This window comes from Pseudorasbora parva, chromosome 5 (assembly GCF_024679245.1).
Source record: "Pseudorasbora parva isolate DD20220531a chromosome 5, ASM2467924v1, whole genome shotgun sequence".
NCBI lineage: Eukaryota > Metazoa > Chordata > Actinopteri > Cypriniformes > Gobionidae > Pseudorasbora > Pseudorasbora parva.
The window spans coordinates 36,487,599-36,506,278 of NC_090176.1; the positions used below are offsets into that span (position 1 = coordinate 36,487,599).

At 37.4% G+C, this 18,680-nt stretch overlaps 1 protein-coding gene across 7 annotated transcripts in view; it reads left to right on the forward strand.

Moving 5' to 3' along the window:
* kdm6a (lysine (K)-specific demethylase 6A) overlaps positions 1-18,680 on the forward strand; it is an 87,931-nt gene that overhangs the window by 17,205 nt on the left and 52,046 nt on the right. For all 7 annotated transcript variants that reach the window (XM_067444115.1, XM_067444117.1, XM_067444114.1 and 4 more), the window contains exons 3-5: positions 11,703-11,811; positions 11,895-11,944; positions 16,582-16,640. In XM_067444115.1, the coding sequence (XP_067300216.1) occupies positions 11,703-11,811; positions 11,895-11,944; positions 16,582-16,640 (218 nt within the window). The remainder of the gene's footprint in view (positions 1-11,702; positions 11,812-11,894; positions 11,945-16,581; positions 16,641-18,680) is intronic.

An 18,680-nucleotide genomic window follows, 5' to 3' on the forward strand; every position in this document is an offset into this window, starting at 1 on the left:
CGGCTCAGCTCTGTTGTGCTGTTGGTGAGCCTTGCTTGCTGTCTGTCTGCCTCTGTATAACTCTTCCCACAAATGTCTGCCAAAACGTGGCGTTCCAGATGCAGGTCAATTCAAAGACCAGAGTGCAGCGGTTAAATGAACGCTTCCTTTTAGTTTAATCAAAACATTTAAAGGGGTGATGAATCAACTTTGCCTTGAGCTTTTGATATATAAAAGGTCATGGTAATTAGGGCTGGGCGATAAAACGATAATTATCACAATATAATTTTCCTCGATAAAACGATAACAACAGTTTGATAAATTCTTGATATAATGCTTACGCGGTATGCGTAACGCTGCTTGTGCGTATTGCAGACCGGGCTTCTGGGTGCTGCACGCGCTGCTGTTTACAGTCAGTGGCTGACAGGCTTGGAGGATCAGAGTGAAGTGGAGCGAGAAAAATGAGCGATAGTGACAAACTCAACCGATATCGTTGACAAGTTAGTTCGCTCAACTTCAGTGCACTCTTAAAACAAATGTGTTAAAAACAACACAACTTGTGTTGTTTCCAACACATGTTCTGAGTGTGCTCAGGGACAACACATGTTGTGTTAAATACAACACAGAATATGTGTTGTGAAAATATACACACAAATGTGTTACTTTAGTAAACACATTAATGTGTACTTTTTGTATACATCCAACACAACTGTGTGTTATAGATTTCTACTATTTATTTTTTACTCTAAAAGATTATGAAAAAGCTAGATCAGAATACAATATGTACACTTTCATGAAATCACACTGAAGCATTGAATACTGATCATATAGTGTTTATTTAGCTTTTATAAAAAAGTCAATACAAAAATAAGCATTTTAAAAACATGATTCATACAAAACATTAATCAAACACTTCTTTAAATAACAACATACATCAAATATGATTAAAAAACTTAAACATTGAAGTCAACGAAATCACCACATCACACCACACACATAATTCATATTTACCTAAAGAGTGCATGTTCTTTCCTTAAAGGGTTACTTCACCGCTTTTTCATATTAAACAGTTATTTCCTTAACTAAGACGAGTTGACACACACCTCTCTCGTCTCAGTGCGTGCTCTTAATCTCTCTGACACGCGGTGACGATCTGATAGCATTTAGCTTAGCCCACTAAGCCCAGTTCATTCACTATGGTACCAAACAGAGATCAAGTTAGAAGCAACCAAACACGTCCACATTTTCCCTATTTAAATACAGTTACACTAATAGCTGAACGACCTAGTATGGTGACACAAAATAAAACGTGGCGCTTTTCTAAGCGGATTAAAAAGGAGAACTATAATGTATGGTGGAATAGCACTTCTGAGAGAACTTCGACTCGGCGCAGTAAAAAGTCCCGGCTGAAAAATCCTCCCTCACATCCTCCCTGTTTGGTACCATAGTGAATGAACTGGGCTTAGTGGGCTAAGCTAAATGCTATCAGATCGTCACCGCGCGTCAGAGAGATTAAGAGCAGGCACTGAGACGAGAGAGGTGTGTGTCAACTCGTCTTAGTTAAGGAAATAACAGTTTAATATGAAAAAGCAGTGAAGTAACCCTTTAAATGTCAAATCAAGTTTTGTATTGACAAAAATATTTTCCACGCACTTTTGACAGTTATACATCATCTGTTTAAATTAGGCACAACGCTACAATTTGGCAATTAATTCTATAGCATTTGATCGTTTGCAAGTGGACTGGGACAAAGGCAGGTCACATACATTATAAACTGAAGACAGTTGGCATAGATATTGAAGATTACACAGTCAATAGAATTTGAAAAGTTTGTCTAGAGCACAAGGGAGGCTTTGTACATCAAGTGGAAGAGCAAAATAATAATTATTTGCCACAATTACATACCGTCTTAAAGGGTTAGTTCACCCAAAAATGAAAACGATGTCATTAACTCCTCACCCTAATGTCGTTCCACACCCGTAAGACCTTCGTTCATCGTCACACACAGTTTAAGATATTTTAGATTTAATCCGAGAGATTCTGTCTCTCCATTGAAAACATATGCACAGTATACTGTTCCTTTCCAGAAAGGGAAAAAAAACCCATCATCAAAGTAGTGCATTTGTGACATCTGTGGGTTAGTTAGAATTTTTGAAGCATCGAAAATAGATTTTGGTCCCAAAATAACAAAAGCTACGACTTTATTCAGCATTGTCATCTCTTCTGTGTTTGTTTTTAATCCGCGTTGGTACGTCACATTGGTACCAGCCTACAACAATGAAACAATGAAAAGCATCAGAAAATGTTTCATGCAATATTGAAACTTTATTAAAAGCTAACATAATGCATACTGGCACCAGTTCCAATAGAGTATGTGGATGATGATGATGAATGAGGATTAACAGTGTCTATTTGAAATTATTACTTTTAATTTATGAATTGAGTGTTACAATGTGTACATGTCATTGTCCCATTACCACATTTAGAAATGTGTGCACATGCCACAGAAATAAAATAAATCCTTACCATCCTGCTGATTATCAGCTTTCTCCAGTCTGTCTTCTTTCCCACCGGTCATCTTGGAAAATTCAATGTCCACATGCAGTGAATAAAACAGAAAAACAGAAACAATGAAATATTAATATTACAGGGTATCCGCGGGGTCTTGAAAAGTCTTAAAAGGTGATAAATCAATTTTGGGAAAATTAAGACCCTTATAAAGTATTAAAAAGTCTTATCACGGCTTTATAAAGTCTTAAATTTTGAAAGTATTTTGTTCAATCTTTATCAAAAGAGTTTGACTCCAAAAAGTATTTTATGAATATATTTCTTTTCATCCCCATAAGTATTAAAAAACAACGGGCGCTCAGTCTGAGATCGGCTCGGAGCGCGCGCGCCAGGGGTGGAAATTAGCACCGCCACCAGCCAAATGCGGCTGATTTTGAGTTGTGGCGGGTAAACTCACTTCACCTACCGAGCATACTGTTCACCTCTTTGTAAACTTTGTTTAATGCACGCGAGTGCTGCCGTATGTGCGCATATGACCAGTCGTTTTCTCCGTCATCACTCGCGTGAAGATGCGCTGTGAGACTCGCGCGCGCTGAGAGAAGATCTGACGCTGTGCATCATCAGAGAGCGCGCAAATATTGAGTTCTCTTTCAAGTCTTGCGCTTAAACGGACAAACTCACACAAGAAGTATGTCAACATGTCCATCTTGATGAGTATCCTAGCAGACATAGTCTGAATATGCCTTAAGGGAACTGTATAGTGTGCACAGTCGAGAAAGACGAGCATATCCCTGCCTCAGGTCTTAAAGGCGCAGTAGCCTTTACAGCTGCCTGAGTGATGTCCTTATATTTAGTTTGACATTAAACAATGCTCTTGATTGAATAACTTTTGTAAGTTTAATAAGGATTAATCTTTCATTTAAACAGTTAAATATGCAGTTATTTTACATTTGATTACTTTATTCAATTTCTGTACCTTTCTGCAGGCCAATAGGCATGTGCATTATTATTTAATGTACACATGAGTGAGGTCGAGTTAAACATTTTAGTTTGAATTTTATTTTTCGGTTTTCGGCTTTGGTTTCGGCCAAGAATTTTGATTTCGGTGCTTCCCAATCCCTACTGACAATGTTCTGCTCGTATGTTGTCAGGACGCTTCAAAGATGCCAAAACGAATAATTTCATTCTTGGGACTAAAAAACATAAAACTGGAAGCCATAAAAGACCACAAATCATCGTGAAAATGTCAAAATGAAATTTCAAAATTTCATTGAGACTTGAGATTAAATAAACTGCTTAAGTATTGTAGAGCTTGTAGTATTAATTTTCACATGCAGTTACACATTGTCAGTTAAAAACAAAACAGTGGCTGGTAAAAACATTGAGTGGTAGACTTTGAAAAAAGTTAATTTCCATCCCTGGCGAGCGCTGTCTCAGTGACGTCATGTATTTTGCGAAATGCGCAGTTAGGTGATGTGTCGCCCTCCATACGTTGCAAAACAGATATGCAATATAAACGATACAAAATTGGCCTAGGATAGAGATTTTAAGTCTACATTCGACTACAACTGTTTATTAAAGGTTTGTTACCGATTAGAACTTGAAGTGCGATGAGGTCTTAAAATATTTTGAAAAGGTCTTTAAAAAGTCTTAAAAAGGTATTGAATTTAACTTCAGGATTCCTGCATATACCCTGTATTAACAAATTATAAAACAACCTTTGTGTAAAGTGCTCAGCAGCTCTGTTTAACAAGTATTAACTTACCAAGTGTAACGTAATATGATGTGACTGGATCCTGGTCTTCCATTACCTAGTTAAAATATATAATAATAAAAACAACACCATATTATAATGCTGTAATCATATGAGTCATAATTTAAACCAACGAAAAAACGTAAATGTTAAATGTTTTCATCCCGTAATCCATACAACTTTAAATAACTTAGTCAGTGACAAGCTGCTGGCACAAAGTGGCGCGTTTTTAAACTAACGTTACACAACCCTAGGCTTGGGCGGTATCCAAATTTTGATACCGTCAAACCTCCTCCCTATTTTACCTCGGTATACGGTATTACCGTGAATAATTAAAACATTATGATGTAAGGCTCAGACAGCGTCAACAAACTGTTGGCTTGTGCCTAAACCGTTCAGAAACTGAATACCAAACACTAATACTGAAACAATAACAAAATAACATGCACAACAATATTAACAACTGGTATTAGCAACAAATAACAGTTTAAAAAAAGTGCAATACAACAGTCAAACATAATTAAATTAACATAAACATCCAGAACAGGTTTAGCGCGCACAAATGAATTAAATCAAATCACACTGCCTGGAACAACTTTAAAGAGCAGCTTATAAAAAAAAAGTGTAAATAGACCCACAACAGTCAACCAGAGTTGAATTAACATAAAGATCTATATTATAAAAATGATTGCAAAGTAATAGGCCTAAATAAAAATAAATTCTTTCCAGTCTTCTTAACAATATTGTTTTTAACGAAAACCAAATAAAATAGGCTACCTGAATCAATTGATTAACGAATTAATTAATTAAATAAATAACAATAAATGAAAAAGAGAAAAAGAAAAGAAAAAAGAAACGAATGGCAAGTGGCATCAAATCTAGTCAAGATTTTTCGCTAGAAAAACCAACTTTGTCCGGCTTTAACAGGGCACGTTGTGGACCGACAACTTTGCATGCGGGGCTGAAAACCGTTGTGCTTGTGGCTCCAAACAGTGAGTTGTCATTTGAGCTCCGACTCGGTCCTCTACGGTGCCGATGCCGCGGGACCTGCATCGGCTTGTTTTGTTTTTTGTTTTTTTGCAGCAAAAAAAAAAACGATGTTTATTTAGGCTTATTCATTCGTTCTTTTAACGAATGAATGAGTTAACTGGCCTAAATAAACAAAATAATTCATGAATAGGCCTAAACGAATGAATGAATAGGCCTGAACGAATGAATGAATAAATAGGCCTAAATAAACGAATTAATGCATAAAAAAATAAGCCCATTAATGTTATTCCATTTGTTCAAATTTGCATTCACATTTTTAAGTAAGTTCCTTATGCGAGTCAAGTCTGCATTTATATGATAAAAAATACCGAAAAAAAGTTTTTCTATTTTAACATAGCCTACTTTTAAATATAATTTATTTATGTGATGCAAAGTATATGTGTATATATATATATATATATATATATTTTTTTTTTTTTTACATTTGAGCCCCTGCCCCTGAGGAACTCTCTGCACGTTTTATGCTTACCGTTATGAGACAATTGTCAGACAATTGACATTTGTTTTGTGAGTCCCATGTCCACTTGATTCTTGTGGAGTTCATGCTTATTGCTTACATTGCCAGCTGTGTGACAAAAGGCTTCGGCAATATTACAGCATAGTCCGAGGGTGCGCTCGGTTTTTCATCCACGCAGCAGTGAGTGGATGGTGGTTTTCGGATATGCGCCCTTAGGTTCAAGGTATTTCCATCTCTTGCGGTCATCTTTTTGTTGCACAATTTGCAAATTGCCTCGTCTATATTTACCGCCTCTCCCTTCTCGTTCGGTCAAAACCCAAAATACTTCCAAACTGCAGAAGTTGTTCTTTTTCGAGACCGAATAACTCAGTGCCCGACTCGCCGTCTTTTCCCCTCTCTCTCTTTCTCATCCGCTGTCACAATAACGCATATATTTAGGCTTTAAATAAATAAATAGTATTTAATATGTAAATAGTTTAATTAGTTCAACTTATTAAATATTTAATAATTAATATTTTTTTAATATTTTTTTTGACGGTTTGAAGGTATTGAAACTGATACCGCTGCTATTTTTAGATCCCGCGGTATACCATTTTACCTTATTACCGCCCAAGCCTACCATAGACTTTAAAAAATATAACATTACACAACACACGTCGCCACAACGTCGTTTAAACTAACGCATAGTATTTGGTAAAAGCCAAAAGGGACTATTACAAGTTTAAACTTAAGGAACCATGCATTAACCTTTAAGTCTTTTTAAAAACAATAACGTTACCTATAAACACCTTTGCAAAACGTGAGAGCCCGCTGGCCTAACACACAAACATTCGGTGTGTGGGAACATGGAAACGGCATAATAACAGTTAAAACAAACAAATTATATTTCCTAGACAATTAACACAAATCTCTCATGTTATGTGGAGAAATATGCACTATTTTACGCGTTTAATTAAATTCACTCACCTGAGGGAGACTGACAAACTGACGGCTGGCCGGCTCCGATTCTTTGCTGGAAACGGAAGCCACCGCGCACGCGCAGGCAGCGCAGCAATGTCATTCCGGCAGTCCTAGTTGTTTTCCCCCGTTAAAATGCGATATTCACATTTGCAACGTGATAAATAAATCCAATAGTTAAACTTGCCAACACCCATTGACTATTTGCAACAGAAAAGATGCCTTTAATGTAAACATACTACTAAATGGGTTTTACACAGTAATTGTGTAAACAGTTGAACACTATATTTACACATCATGTGTCTGTAGTAACACAAAATGTGTTACGAATCCTTTAACACAAATTCTGTGTTCATTTTTAACACATCATTTTTAAGAGTGTGGTTTGAAGATATTTTGGCGATCCATCCGACATAAAACAGCGACGTACGTGGACTGCATGCTTATCATAGGTTCACGTTCACCACACGGAATTATTAAATTATTAAATTATCCTGCTTCTTCGAAGTTCTTTCATATAACATTGAGCCCAACATAGGGGTGGGCGATATCTCGATATTTAAAATATATCTCGATATTTTTTCAGCTCGATATGGATTTGGACATATCGTATATATCGATATATTGTTTATATTAAATTCTGATTCCGCCACTTTGCTTGTTTGCCTTCTCTGTGTTGTGCTCGCGGAGCCTCGCGCGCCTCCCGCCTCTTGCTTTGTTCCCCCTCCCCTCGCGTGTTGTCTCATTGAACACGGCTGCTTCCACAACCAGGTGAGGATTAGTTATCATGTTGACAAGCGCGCACGTTGTTCAGGACTCAGTTTAGAGACCATGTTTTCCTTCGAACACAACTGCTTGCTAAAATTCATAAAGAAATATTAATGTTCATCATAGTTCAAATCGCACGTTTCACCCACAGTCAGGTGATCGACACTACTGGTGCGAGACGCGGTCGCAATCATGCCAGTTTATGATCTGTGTCTAACTGATCGCATAGTTTTCGGTTAAAATGTCAAAATGATCGCATATCATTTGAAAACATTTAAAAAGTATTGCAATATCATTACTATTATTATTTTGTCAGCTTTATCACGGGATTATGATGAATAGGTCTATTCACGTTTTAACCAAGAGGGAAAAACGCGACATCCCGGGTGTCCTGAGACACGCGGTGCTCTTCTGTCAGTTGTACTGTATCATATTATCATATAGCCTACCTTCTGACATTCATATTTCGTTCTGTAACTGGAAAAGAAGTGAAATTCAGCTCATGTGTAGCCTACATGATCTGCATGATGAGTTTGAATTTTGTCAAACTCATGACAAACATCACTGTTTGAATTTTGATACAAATTTAACAGGAAGTGGTGTTATGACAAACAGTTTATTTATATCACAGTCATGCCCCCATCTTTCGGCAAAATGCTTACTGTTTACTTTAACTGTAAAAAAGGGAGTCTTTGATTCATCTTTTGAAAGCATGAAATAAATGAAAAGAAGGCAATATTATTTATTTTCTTTTACAGTTAAATTATTATTATTTATGTAATCAGGGAGTTTTTTATTTTAAATGTCGCAAAAGCACTTGACTACCTCTTTGCACTTCAATTTTTAAAAAAAAAAGGTTTTTGTGGTATTTGGCATATTTGTTTTTGCTGTAGTTTTTAGGGGGTTATTTTTCCTGTAAAGATATCGAGATATATATCGTATATCGAGATATATTTTTTGCTCCATATCGCCCAGCCCTAGCCCAACACAGCGGTAAATCTACATTAACTACACTCAGACACAGGCTTATTACCTTGTTAGTTGCGGTGGGTGACTTACAACAAGCTAATCACTAAAACATCGGACTTGTACATGATCGCTATCATAATTGTTTGTCTTTGGTGATGTATTAATGACTCCGTATCGCCTGTATCAAAAGAGAAATAATGTCATCCAACTTTAAAATGTATAAAATAGACTAGACAGCCTTACTGGAGATCCACAAATACTAAACTTTGCTCTCTCCCTCCTCTCGCGACCAGCCCACTGTCGGTGAGGTGTGTGTAGGGCTGGGCGATATGGAGCAAAAAATATATCTCTATATTTAGCTATATCTCGATATACGATATATATATCGCGATATCTTTACAGGAAAAATAACCCCCTAAAAACAACAGCAAAAACAAATATGCCAAATATCATAGTCTTTTTCTATTTTTATTAAAGTGCAAAGAGGTAGTTAGTTCATGTAGGAACTCCCTGATTACATAATAATAATTTAACTGTAAAATAAAATAAATAATACATATAGCCTATATGAGTGTATGATGATATGAGCGACATGAGTGTTCACGGACGACTGGATCTGCAGCTGAGAGAGTGTTTACGGCTGTGCATTTCCTCTCCCTCTAGTCACGCACGCGCGCACCCTACCGGGAGAAGAGCCCGTACGGCCCATACAAGGACTTTCCGTTCTATTAACGTCAAGTCGACCTATTCTCGAAAAAAACTCTCCGAAACTTGTGAGAAACCGGAAGGAGTATTTTTAACACAGAAATACTCCATCAAATGTCCAACATTAGTTTTTGAAACTTTGTCTATGTTTAGGATGGGAATCCAAGTCTTTAACAGTGTAAAAAGCTCAGTATGCCTGAAACAGCATTTCACCCCCTCTTTAATTGTTTACTTGTTTTATATCAATAATTTATTGATACCTGATTCCCTTAAAAGAAACAGCAGAAATCTAGGAAACACCTGCACGTATTTATTTCAGTCACACTGATTGAAAATTTTGGCTAAAAAGTAGGGCTGCACGATTAATCGAAATCGAACCGCAATCGCGATTTGGCTTGTGCTATTATAAAAACTCAAAGGCTGCGATTTTAAATGAAATAAATAAATGCTCTGTGTGTTAGCGAAGAGCGGCTCTGTGATCAGGAGTAAACGCTGCTACGTCTGAAAGACTGCGAGTTTGAGTCGCTTATAACGTGTGTTTGAAAAAGCAACTGGAGTCAATAATCTTCACAAACTAGTGAAGCGTTCATAAACCTGTTCAACAAAAGACAACGTTTAATAACATTCTTTACCTCACATATCATCAGTCGAGTGAATAAAAGTTAATAAACTTAAATTATAAATTTATTGGACAATCCATGTTTTTCTTCAATGTACAGGAGTTTTTTTTTCCCCCACAGTGGATGCACAAGAGGTTAATATTTCATATTAAAGACACAGACTTTAAGATATTGATATCACAGATAAACAACAAAGATTTTTATAATAATATTTTTTTATAATATTTTTCTTACAATAACTCCTTAGGCTTAGACCTTTCTAATGTTTTTTAGTCATTTAGCTGTCTGCATATTAATAGAAAACCCAGCAGTTTTTTGTTTTGTTTTTTGTAAAATAAGTTCTGTAAAACAAAAATAATAATTAGTATTATTATATTTATTCTGACATACTTTATTTTTTATTTGTAATTATGAAATTGTTATTGAAATGGTAATATTTCTTATTTGTAAAAATTGTTTTGTTATAATAATCATTATTATTATTATTAGTCATATTAATATATAAACACAAAGTATTATATACACACACTTTTCATTTGTAAAAAAAAATATAATAATCGCATTTTAAATCGCAATCACAATTTTACCCAGCAATTATATATTTTCCCCAAATCGTGCAGCCCTACTAAAAAGTTACTGAACCGATTTCAAATCACTGAATCGTTTCTGATCGTATCGTTCTAAATGAACCAATACCGTCCTTGAATCGTATCGACAACTTCAAATCTTGATACGAATTGAATCGTTGTTAAAATGAATTGTTACACCCCTAGTATAATAGGCTCGTTCTTTACAGAGACTGTGAAGAGAATGAGGAAGTGTCCACACAAGAGCGCGTCATGCGGAGGGCAGTATGGAGCAGCATGTCAGATTATTGACAGCTCAGAGAGCAAATGAATGTCTGATGACTCGTATCTGACGCATATCAAAATGTGCGTCATTAATTAAGTGCGAAAATTAAGAGGAGACCCAGAGGTGTGCATGTTTCAACTCTTTTAGATCGAATAATTCAGTGAGAAATGAATAGAAATGGTATTCTGTATGAAGTAATATTTTGCAAGCATATGATTAATATATCAATATTTCACCAGATATGAGCACTTTTTGAACTAAGAGCTAAACTGAAAGCTGTTCTTTGCGAGCTGTGTGAATGCCAATGAGCCAGACGAGAGAGAATTAATGTCCGTGTGATATTGCATTCAAAATATTGTTCATAATGGATCAATTATAAAGCACTCCTGACATAAATTAAGAAATTAATGTCACTGCAGCCCAGTTTTATCATAAACAGTGTTCAAATATCGAAGCTGGAGCCTTTCTTCTGTCTAATGATACTGAGTTTGTCCAGATAAAGTAAGTGTGAGCAGGGGCGTGGGACTGGGGGGATAAAGGGTACTGAGTAACCAGGGCCCAAGGCAGGGAAGTCCGTTTTCTATACATACACATACATGGTACGGGGGCCCAGCAAGATGGTTTGTACCCAGGGCCCAAAATTTGGTGCTACGCCCCTGAGTGTGAGATGTTGTAACGAGCAGTGAATGTTGAACAATAGTAATCTGGGGCCATCTACGATCTTTGACATGCATAGGGGTTAAGTGCAACTAACTGCTATATAGATGGTTACTATATCAAGAGTACATCTTTTTTATATCATTATATATCAGTGTTGCTAGATTATCTAATGGTAAATGTGACTGTTAAAGTTCATTGAAAAAATTATCTAACAGGCCTAATTGGGTTGTCCTGTAAAATTGTTTACCAAGTTCAAGACAAAATGGGGTGTGTTTCCCAAAAGCATCGTAGACCTAAGATCGTAGTGCCATTGCTACAAATGGTCTCTGTGATCAACTTAGCTCGCAGTGCTTTTGAGAAACGCAGCCCTGATCAATTTTTCCAGATGGCCATTCTGACTTTTCATTTGCTGTTCTCTTCGCAGGCTGTTCGCTGTTATGACGTCTACATCTTAAAAGCTGAAGGGAAAGTGGAGCCAGAGGTGTTTTGCCAGTTAGGGCACTTCAACCTTTTACTGGAAGATTATTCTAAAGGTGTGTTCTGACTTGAGGAATATTTATCTTATTCATTAAAAAAAGTGACAATTAGTCTTAATCTCTTTTGTTTTTCTCTTCAGCATTATCTGCATACCAGAGATACTACAGTTTACATTCAGACTACTGGAAGGTGAGGAATGCTTGATTCTCATTTATTGCACACTTGCATATATTTAATGCACACTCGCATACTTGTTTACATTGGCTGTTAAATTCATCTATCAAGTAGACAACGCTAAATACAGGTGTTGACAGGGTCCGCTGTGTTTTGGAAATTCATTTTGATTTCATCGCAACCACTCTTGTATGTGGCACAGAGGCTTGTGGCAACATCACATTTGTCTAATGCATCACAGATAATATCAAACGGTGGTTTACTTGGAATTTAGATGTGGAATTTAAATAGTGCAATCGTGTCAAACAAGGGTTTTAATTTGAAGTAAGCTAAGTGATAACAATGACTTGATCATTTTACACCAGTGCATGCACAAGCCTGAGATTATTTTTAGTAGGGCTACTTGCATTTGGCTCTCATGTAATAGATGGTAATTCCAAGTGTCTGTTATTAGTGAAAGCAATACTGTTTGATGTGTTTGGCTAGGTGAAGCTGTCTGTAAAAAGGTTTTTGAATGTGGAATTAGATCTGGGGGAGTGTCAGTAATCGCCTCTGACAGTTCTGGGTTCCAAACACTGTTTTCTCCTTGACGTTCTTGGCTGTGAAATTTTCATGGCAGAGTAAACTTTCACCGTGATGGAGTGCTTTTGACTTCAGATACGGCTGTCGACTGTAGAAGTGTCGTCTCTCACATATCAGGCGTTAAGCCTTAGCATACGGCTAATAGGAGCTGATTTCCAGCACAGATGGACTGGAGTTCCTTACCATTTCTACTAAATGAATTAAAACATTTAATTAACACTATTAAGTTTGGACTGCTGCATGGAAAAAATGCCAGTGAAAACAGTGCAGAGCACAGCTGTGGAAGCTGAAAAGCTTTTTACTTTCTGCAAAGTTCTTATAGTCAGAATAATTTTTTACTGCAGGTCAGAGTCAAGACCACTTCTAAATTTGTACCTGCACTGAAGAGGTTAAGGGTGCTGTCTCAGCATTCAGACAGCTGTGTATGATTTGTGCAGGTGTGAGGAGCAGCCATGTGCAGTACTGTCAGAGTGATGCACCATGCGCTCTGCAGTCATTTCTTCTCTGGCTCTCTACTTGTCCTGACTTCACACTGCTGGCTTTTTAGAATGTGAATAAGTAGCGTGTGCTTTCATGCCAGTCATTAAAACTCTAGATCATTGTTAATTTCCTGATTGGATTTTGACAGAGCAGGGCTTTAGCTAGTTTTGCATTAATCTAAAATGCAAAATCTGGGTTATACTTTCAAGACAGTCTTCATCTGTAGTTGAACTCTATCAATTTTCCATGGGAAAAAATATATCTAACATCAGTGATCACAATTGAAGCTGCACCAAATGCACAAGAGTAGGGATGCACCGAATTTTCGGCCACCGAAAGACGTTTATCCCCTAAAAAATACGGCCGAAATGTTGTGATGACGCAAACAGAAACTGTGACCTGCACGTGGTTGTCTAAAGCAACATCTGCGGTGTGGACGTAAGTGGTTCATCTCACATCTGATGACGCAATAGGTTGTAACTTAAAAATAATGCTTTGTTTATGTTTCTGTCAATGGAAGTATACTGGCTCCTCAGTGATGCAGTACAACAACAGCACTAATACAAGAAAAACGGGCAACACACTCTCTTTGTCAATGTCTGCAAGTGCTGCCGTATGCTGCGCGCACTGTGAGAAGATCTGTCTCTGTGCAGTATGCGCTCATCCGAGAGCGCGCACTCGTCTCACAGCGCCTTGTCTCACAGTGAGAACTGATGTCTTTTTTTTTAACCCAACACGCGTGTTGAAAGCGTTTCCAGGCAAAATAGAATATGTTCATATGTCATTTTCACACGAACGCACCTTAATAAAGGACATTTTGATGTTTGAAAGTCTCTAGGTTAACATAAATGCAGATATAGGCGTAAGTGTAATAAAAAATTATTGATTTTGAAATATTGCCCCTGTTACAGAACGAAATATTCGGTAGCATATTTTGCCGTCAATGTCTTTGCTGTATCAGTAGTCTATATATTTGTTTAACATGACATATAGGCCTTTCCTGTACATCAGTAGCAGCAGCAACACCGCGTCAGGCATAGAAAACGCCACGCAGAAACGCATATGCACGCGAACCTAGTTTACTGTCTGCCACAAGCTGATCTTGTAATAAAGGTCTGATTGTGGAAAACACGTTGCATTTTTGTACTCATTGCATTTTTTAATTATAAAAGTGAAATAATACATTTTATTATTTAAAAAATGTATGATTAATCAATAGTCGATCATTAATTCTCCTGACGATCGACTAAGAAAATTTAATCGAATGCCCATCCCTAGTCTAGAAATAGTAACGTGGAAACAGAGTGAGCTGATGCAGGAAAGGTACATAATCCAAGTTTCCAGCACATGATAAGTTTCTTTTTAAGCTTCAAGCAAAAGCATTAGCATTCAACACACCCTGTCATGCGCTTTGACAGATATGTGTGCATCTGCGTCCTCAGCGTAAGACATTCATTTTACAGGTTATATCCACTTATCTATATAGAGAATAGTAGTTATATCCTCATCTGTAAATGCTACTAATTCATGCAAGTATTTCCATTTTGGATTAAAGCTCGTCAGTCTGACAGTCTGTTTAAAACTTCAAACTTCACTGAATGAGCGTCAGCGTGGCGAGCTCGCGCATGCGTGTCATACAGACAGAACGCAGTCGAGAGGGAGACCATTAAGCCACAGCTACTGGATTACTGTGAATGGATCACTTTCCCCACCGTGTTTTTTCACAAAATCAGTTCAGTTAGAGAACAGACACTACAATTAAAAACTGAACACGTTTGTTCAATATAATGTGATTTAGCCGCTGAGGCAGTGTTACAGTTCAAACGGAGCATGAGTCGGATTACATTTATCATGATGAATGAGCTCTCGTGATGAGAGCTTAGGTAAACGCGTCCGCGCTTGCGGCATATATATATTCACAGCGCATGTTCAGCCTGCCGCATTTTCAGTTCAGGCCTTCGGAAGCTAAACTTTTAATAGGAATTAATTTGAGAAGTTGAAACATTCACTTTGTTCCACCGGCAGCTCCTTTAAATGAATGCCTGCAGCTGCGAGACCATGGCCGACAATGAGTTAACTGAATGTTTAATCAATTTAGCCTCTCTAATCAACTCTTGAATTGTCTTGCCTGTAATAAAATCCATAGATATAACACTCCAAGCATCACAATGTTAGTTAATTTAGCCTACTATAATATTACCTCCACAGTAAAAACGAGCGGTTGCCTGATGCCGCTCACAAACGAAACGAGCTCAGACCCCCTTCTGAATTGGTTTGTTTGAGTAATCGGAATTAAATACGTCTCGAAATAATCTTGGAAGGCATTTAGGCCTACTCCTGGTCATTTCAATCAGATAGATACCTGTTCAGAGAAAATGAATGAAGCAACCAGTTGTAAAAAGGCCATAACTCTAGCAGCTGAAAAACGCGCGCTGCTGCTGGACTCTATATGTGCAAGCCATGTCTTGACAGTCGCGTAAGCTATTATGGTCTAGGGCTGTCAACAAATATTCTAAATTCTAATATATATTCGAATAGTTTTTAAAAAAGAGGCATGGCTGTCTGCTTTGCGCGCACATTGGGGTTCAGGGACAGGTCACAGGAGTCGTACTGTCAATGCTGAAAGTTGACGCGTCTTCAATGGAAGATGGCAGAAAGTGCAGACAGTTAGGCAGGCAGGCAATTTACTTGTTTTGTGTAAGTAATATGTTGTCAAATATGTATAAACTTAAATAAACAACCTACAAAATGCACAACCAGATGTTCAAATAGTTTGAATATTCAAATAGTCAAAATATATATTTGTATACATGTTGTTTCTACCAGCGCAGCACATTGTTTCTTTTAATTAATAAAATAAATATAAAACGGAGAAGCCTAAAAAAGGTCAGGAGCCCGGCCTGTGTTTCGGTATGACGTGAAAATTGGCATTTTGATGGTCAAAATTGAAAAAAGCCCAGCTCTAGGGGCGTAAAAAAGTCGGGTCCCATCGGACTCAGGCATAAATACTGGGCTCTAGTGTGAATCTAGGCTGTTGTTCTGTATGTTCTGCTTTGCACAATAAAATAAACATTTTTTGGGGGGGTTGTCACTGATGCATTTGAACCCCTCCATAACATACACCCCTGCATACATGAGGAAATCTTTTTTTTTTTGTCTCTGTTATGCACTGTTTTTATCTAGTGAAACTTCATTCATTTGTGGGGAAGACAAGCTGCAGTGGCTTTCAGTTCGAGTCACACTTTGCCTCCAAGCACAGATAATAGGTTAAGACGCAATAATATTTAATTGATCCATATTGTCTTGCCATTAAGAAAAAATTTAACCTTTTGTAGTTGAGAGATGAAGACTTTCCACCTTTTAAGTTTTAAGTTCAAGTTTTTTAAACATGTGCTCATTAGCCACAGCCGTTTTTATCCCCTGCTGAGGGCAGATGTGTCAGACATGCTGTGTGGGTAAACCATCTTTACTCATGCTTAACATGCCATCCATTATCAGAAAGTAATTTCGCAGATTAATTCAAATATGATGAATTAATGAATAGTTTGTTTTCTTAAGTTTCTAACTCTCAGCTCTCATTTTTTTTCCAGAATGCTGCCTTTTTATATGGCCTTGGTTTGGTTTACTTCCATTATAATGCTTTTCAGTGGTAAGTACACAACTACAATGTATTCTGTGATGTGTTTTTTTTCTTATGCATTCCATCTGGTTTCTTTTTTCTTTTCATTTGTAGCAAAGATTGTTAAAATATCATCCCTAAAATCATTACTGATATGAAGCATGATGTTGATGCTTTCACAGCATAGACTGATTTTAAATTCTATATTTCATCCTACCCTTGCTCATCCTGTTTTTTTTTTGTTGTTGTTGTTTTTTTGTGTGTGTTAAAGATTGCAGAATGTATGTGTAATGTTTTTCTGTTGATGAAAAGCAGAAGTGTTGTTTTTGAGGCATCTCTTCTTTGGTTTGTGTAAAGTAGGTCTATGCAACTTAATTGATTTAAAATCACATTTGCGATATGTAATTAAATCACAAAATGTTGGCAATTAAATATATGGCTTCAAAGTTAAGGGGCTCTCCATTTTGTTTGTAGTCTACTGCAGATACAAGTGTGCATGTTGTGGCTGGTTTTTAGAGTGGCTTCCAATATGGACATCTGATCCACAGACTCTCTCTCAGGAGGTGATCTGAGTTTGGTTCATTTTGGGCCGTTATGATTATGTCAAGCCTACAACATGATTGTTTGCATTCATAGCTTTGCATTGGTGTTTCTTTGTCGTTCTGCAAGCTCAAAACTCTAGGAAATTATGGTTTATGACCTTCTCTGTCCTTGGTTCTTTCATTTGAAGCTTAAAATCGCAACACTCAATGCACAAGGTGAAAAACTCCTGAAAAACTGAAATAGAAAGACATTATTATATGTGCAACATAACTATAGTATTTTATAACCAAGTAATAAAACAGTGTCAGGATTTTTTGAAACGTGAAATATGCATCAAGCATGGACAATATCTTTCCATGTTATTTTAATATTGGTGATACAAGGTTTTTTTAGGAAGCAGATTTGGAATGAAATGTAATGTCTTTAATAGTTTATGCAGGGTTTTTTATTTCAGATTTTGAGGATTTATAAGTACAGTTGTTAATTATTCAACCCCCACTGAAATTGATTGTTTTGGTCGGTTTGACGTTGATTTTGATCATTCAGTCATCCTGCTTACAATTAAATCAAAGAGGCACGTGTAGGTCAGAAAACATTTATAATGAAATAACCACAAATGTCTTTTCTGAGCTCACATCATTATCAGTTTTATTCAACCCCCAAGTGACGTTCAATCTTAGTACTTAGTACAACATCCTTTTACAGTTATAACAGCTTTTAAACGTGAAGAATAGCTTGACACAAGTGTCTTGCAGCGATCTACGGGTATCTTCGCCCATTCATCATGGGCAAACGCCTCCAGTTCAGTCACATTCTTAGGCTTGCGCACTGCAACTCCTTTCTTTAAATCCCACCAGAGGTTCTCAATCGGATTTAAGTCTGGTGACTGCGATGGCCACTTCAAAATGTTCCAGCCTTTAATCTGCAACCATGCTCTAGTAGACTTGTAGGTATGCTTGGGATCATTGTCCTGTTGAAAGGTCCAACGTCTCCCAAGCCTCAGGTTTGTGACGGACTGCATCACATTGTCATCCAATATCTCCTGGTACTGTAGAGAATTCATGGTACCTTGCACACGCTGAAGCTTCCCAGTACCTGCAGAAGCAAAACAGCCACAAAGCATGATTGACCCCCCCACCATGCTTCACAGTAGGCACGGTGTTCTTTTCTTCATAGGCCTTGTTCTTCCTCCTCCAAACATAGCGTTGATCCATGGGCCCAAACAGTTCTAATTTTGTTTCATCAGTCCACAGAACACCATCCCAAAACTTCTGTGGTTTGTCCACATGACTTTTGGCATACTGCAGTTGACTCTTCTTATTCTTTGGAGACAGCAAGGGGGTGCGCCTGGGAGTTCTGGCATGGAGGCCTTCATTACGCAGGGTGCGCCCTATTGTCCGAGCAGAAACTTCAGTACCCACATCTGACAAATCTTTTCTCAGTTCCTCAGCAGTCACACGGGGACTTTTCTCCACTCTACGCTTCAGGTAGCGCACAGCAGTCGAAGTCAGCATCTTCTTTCTGCCA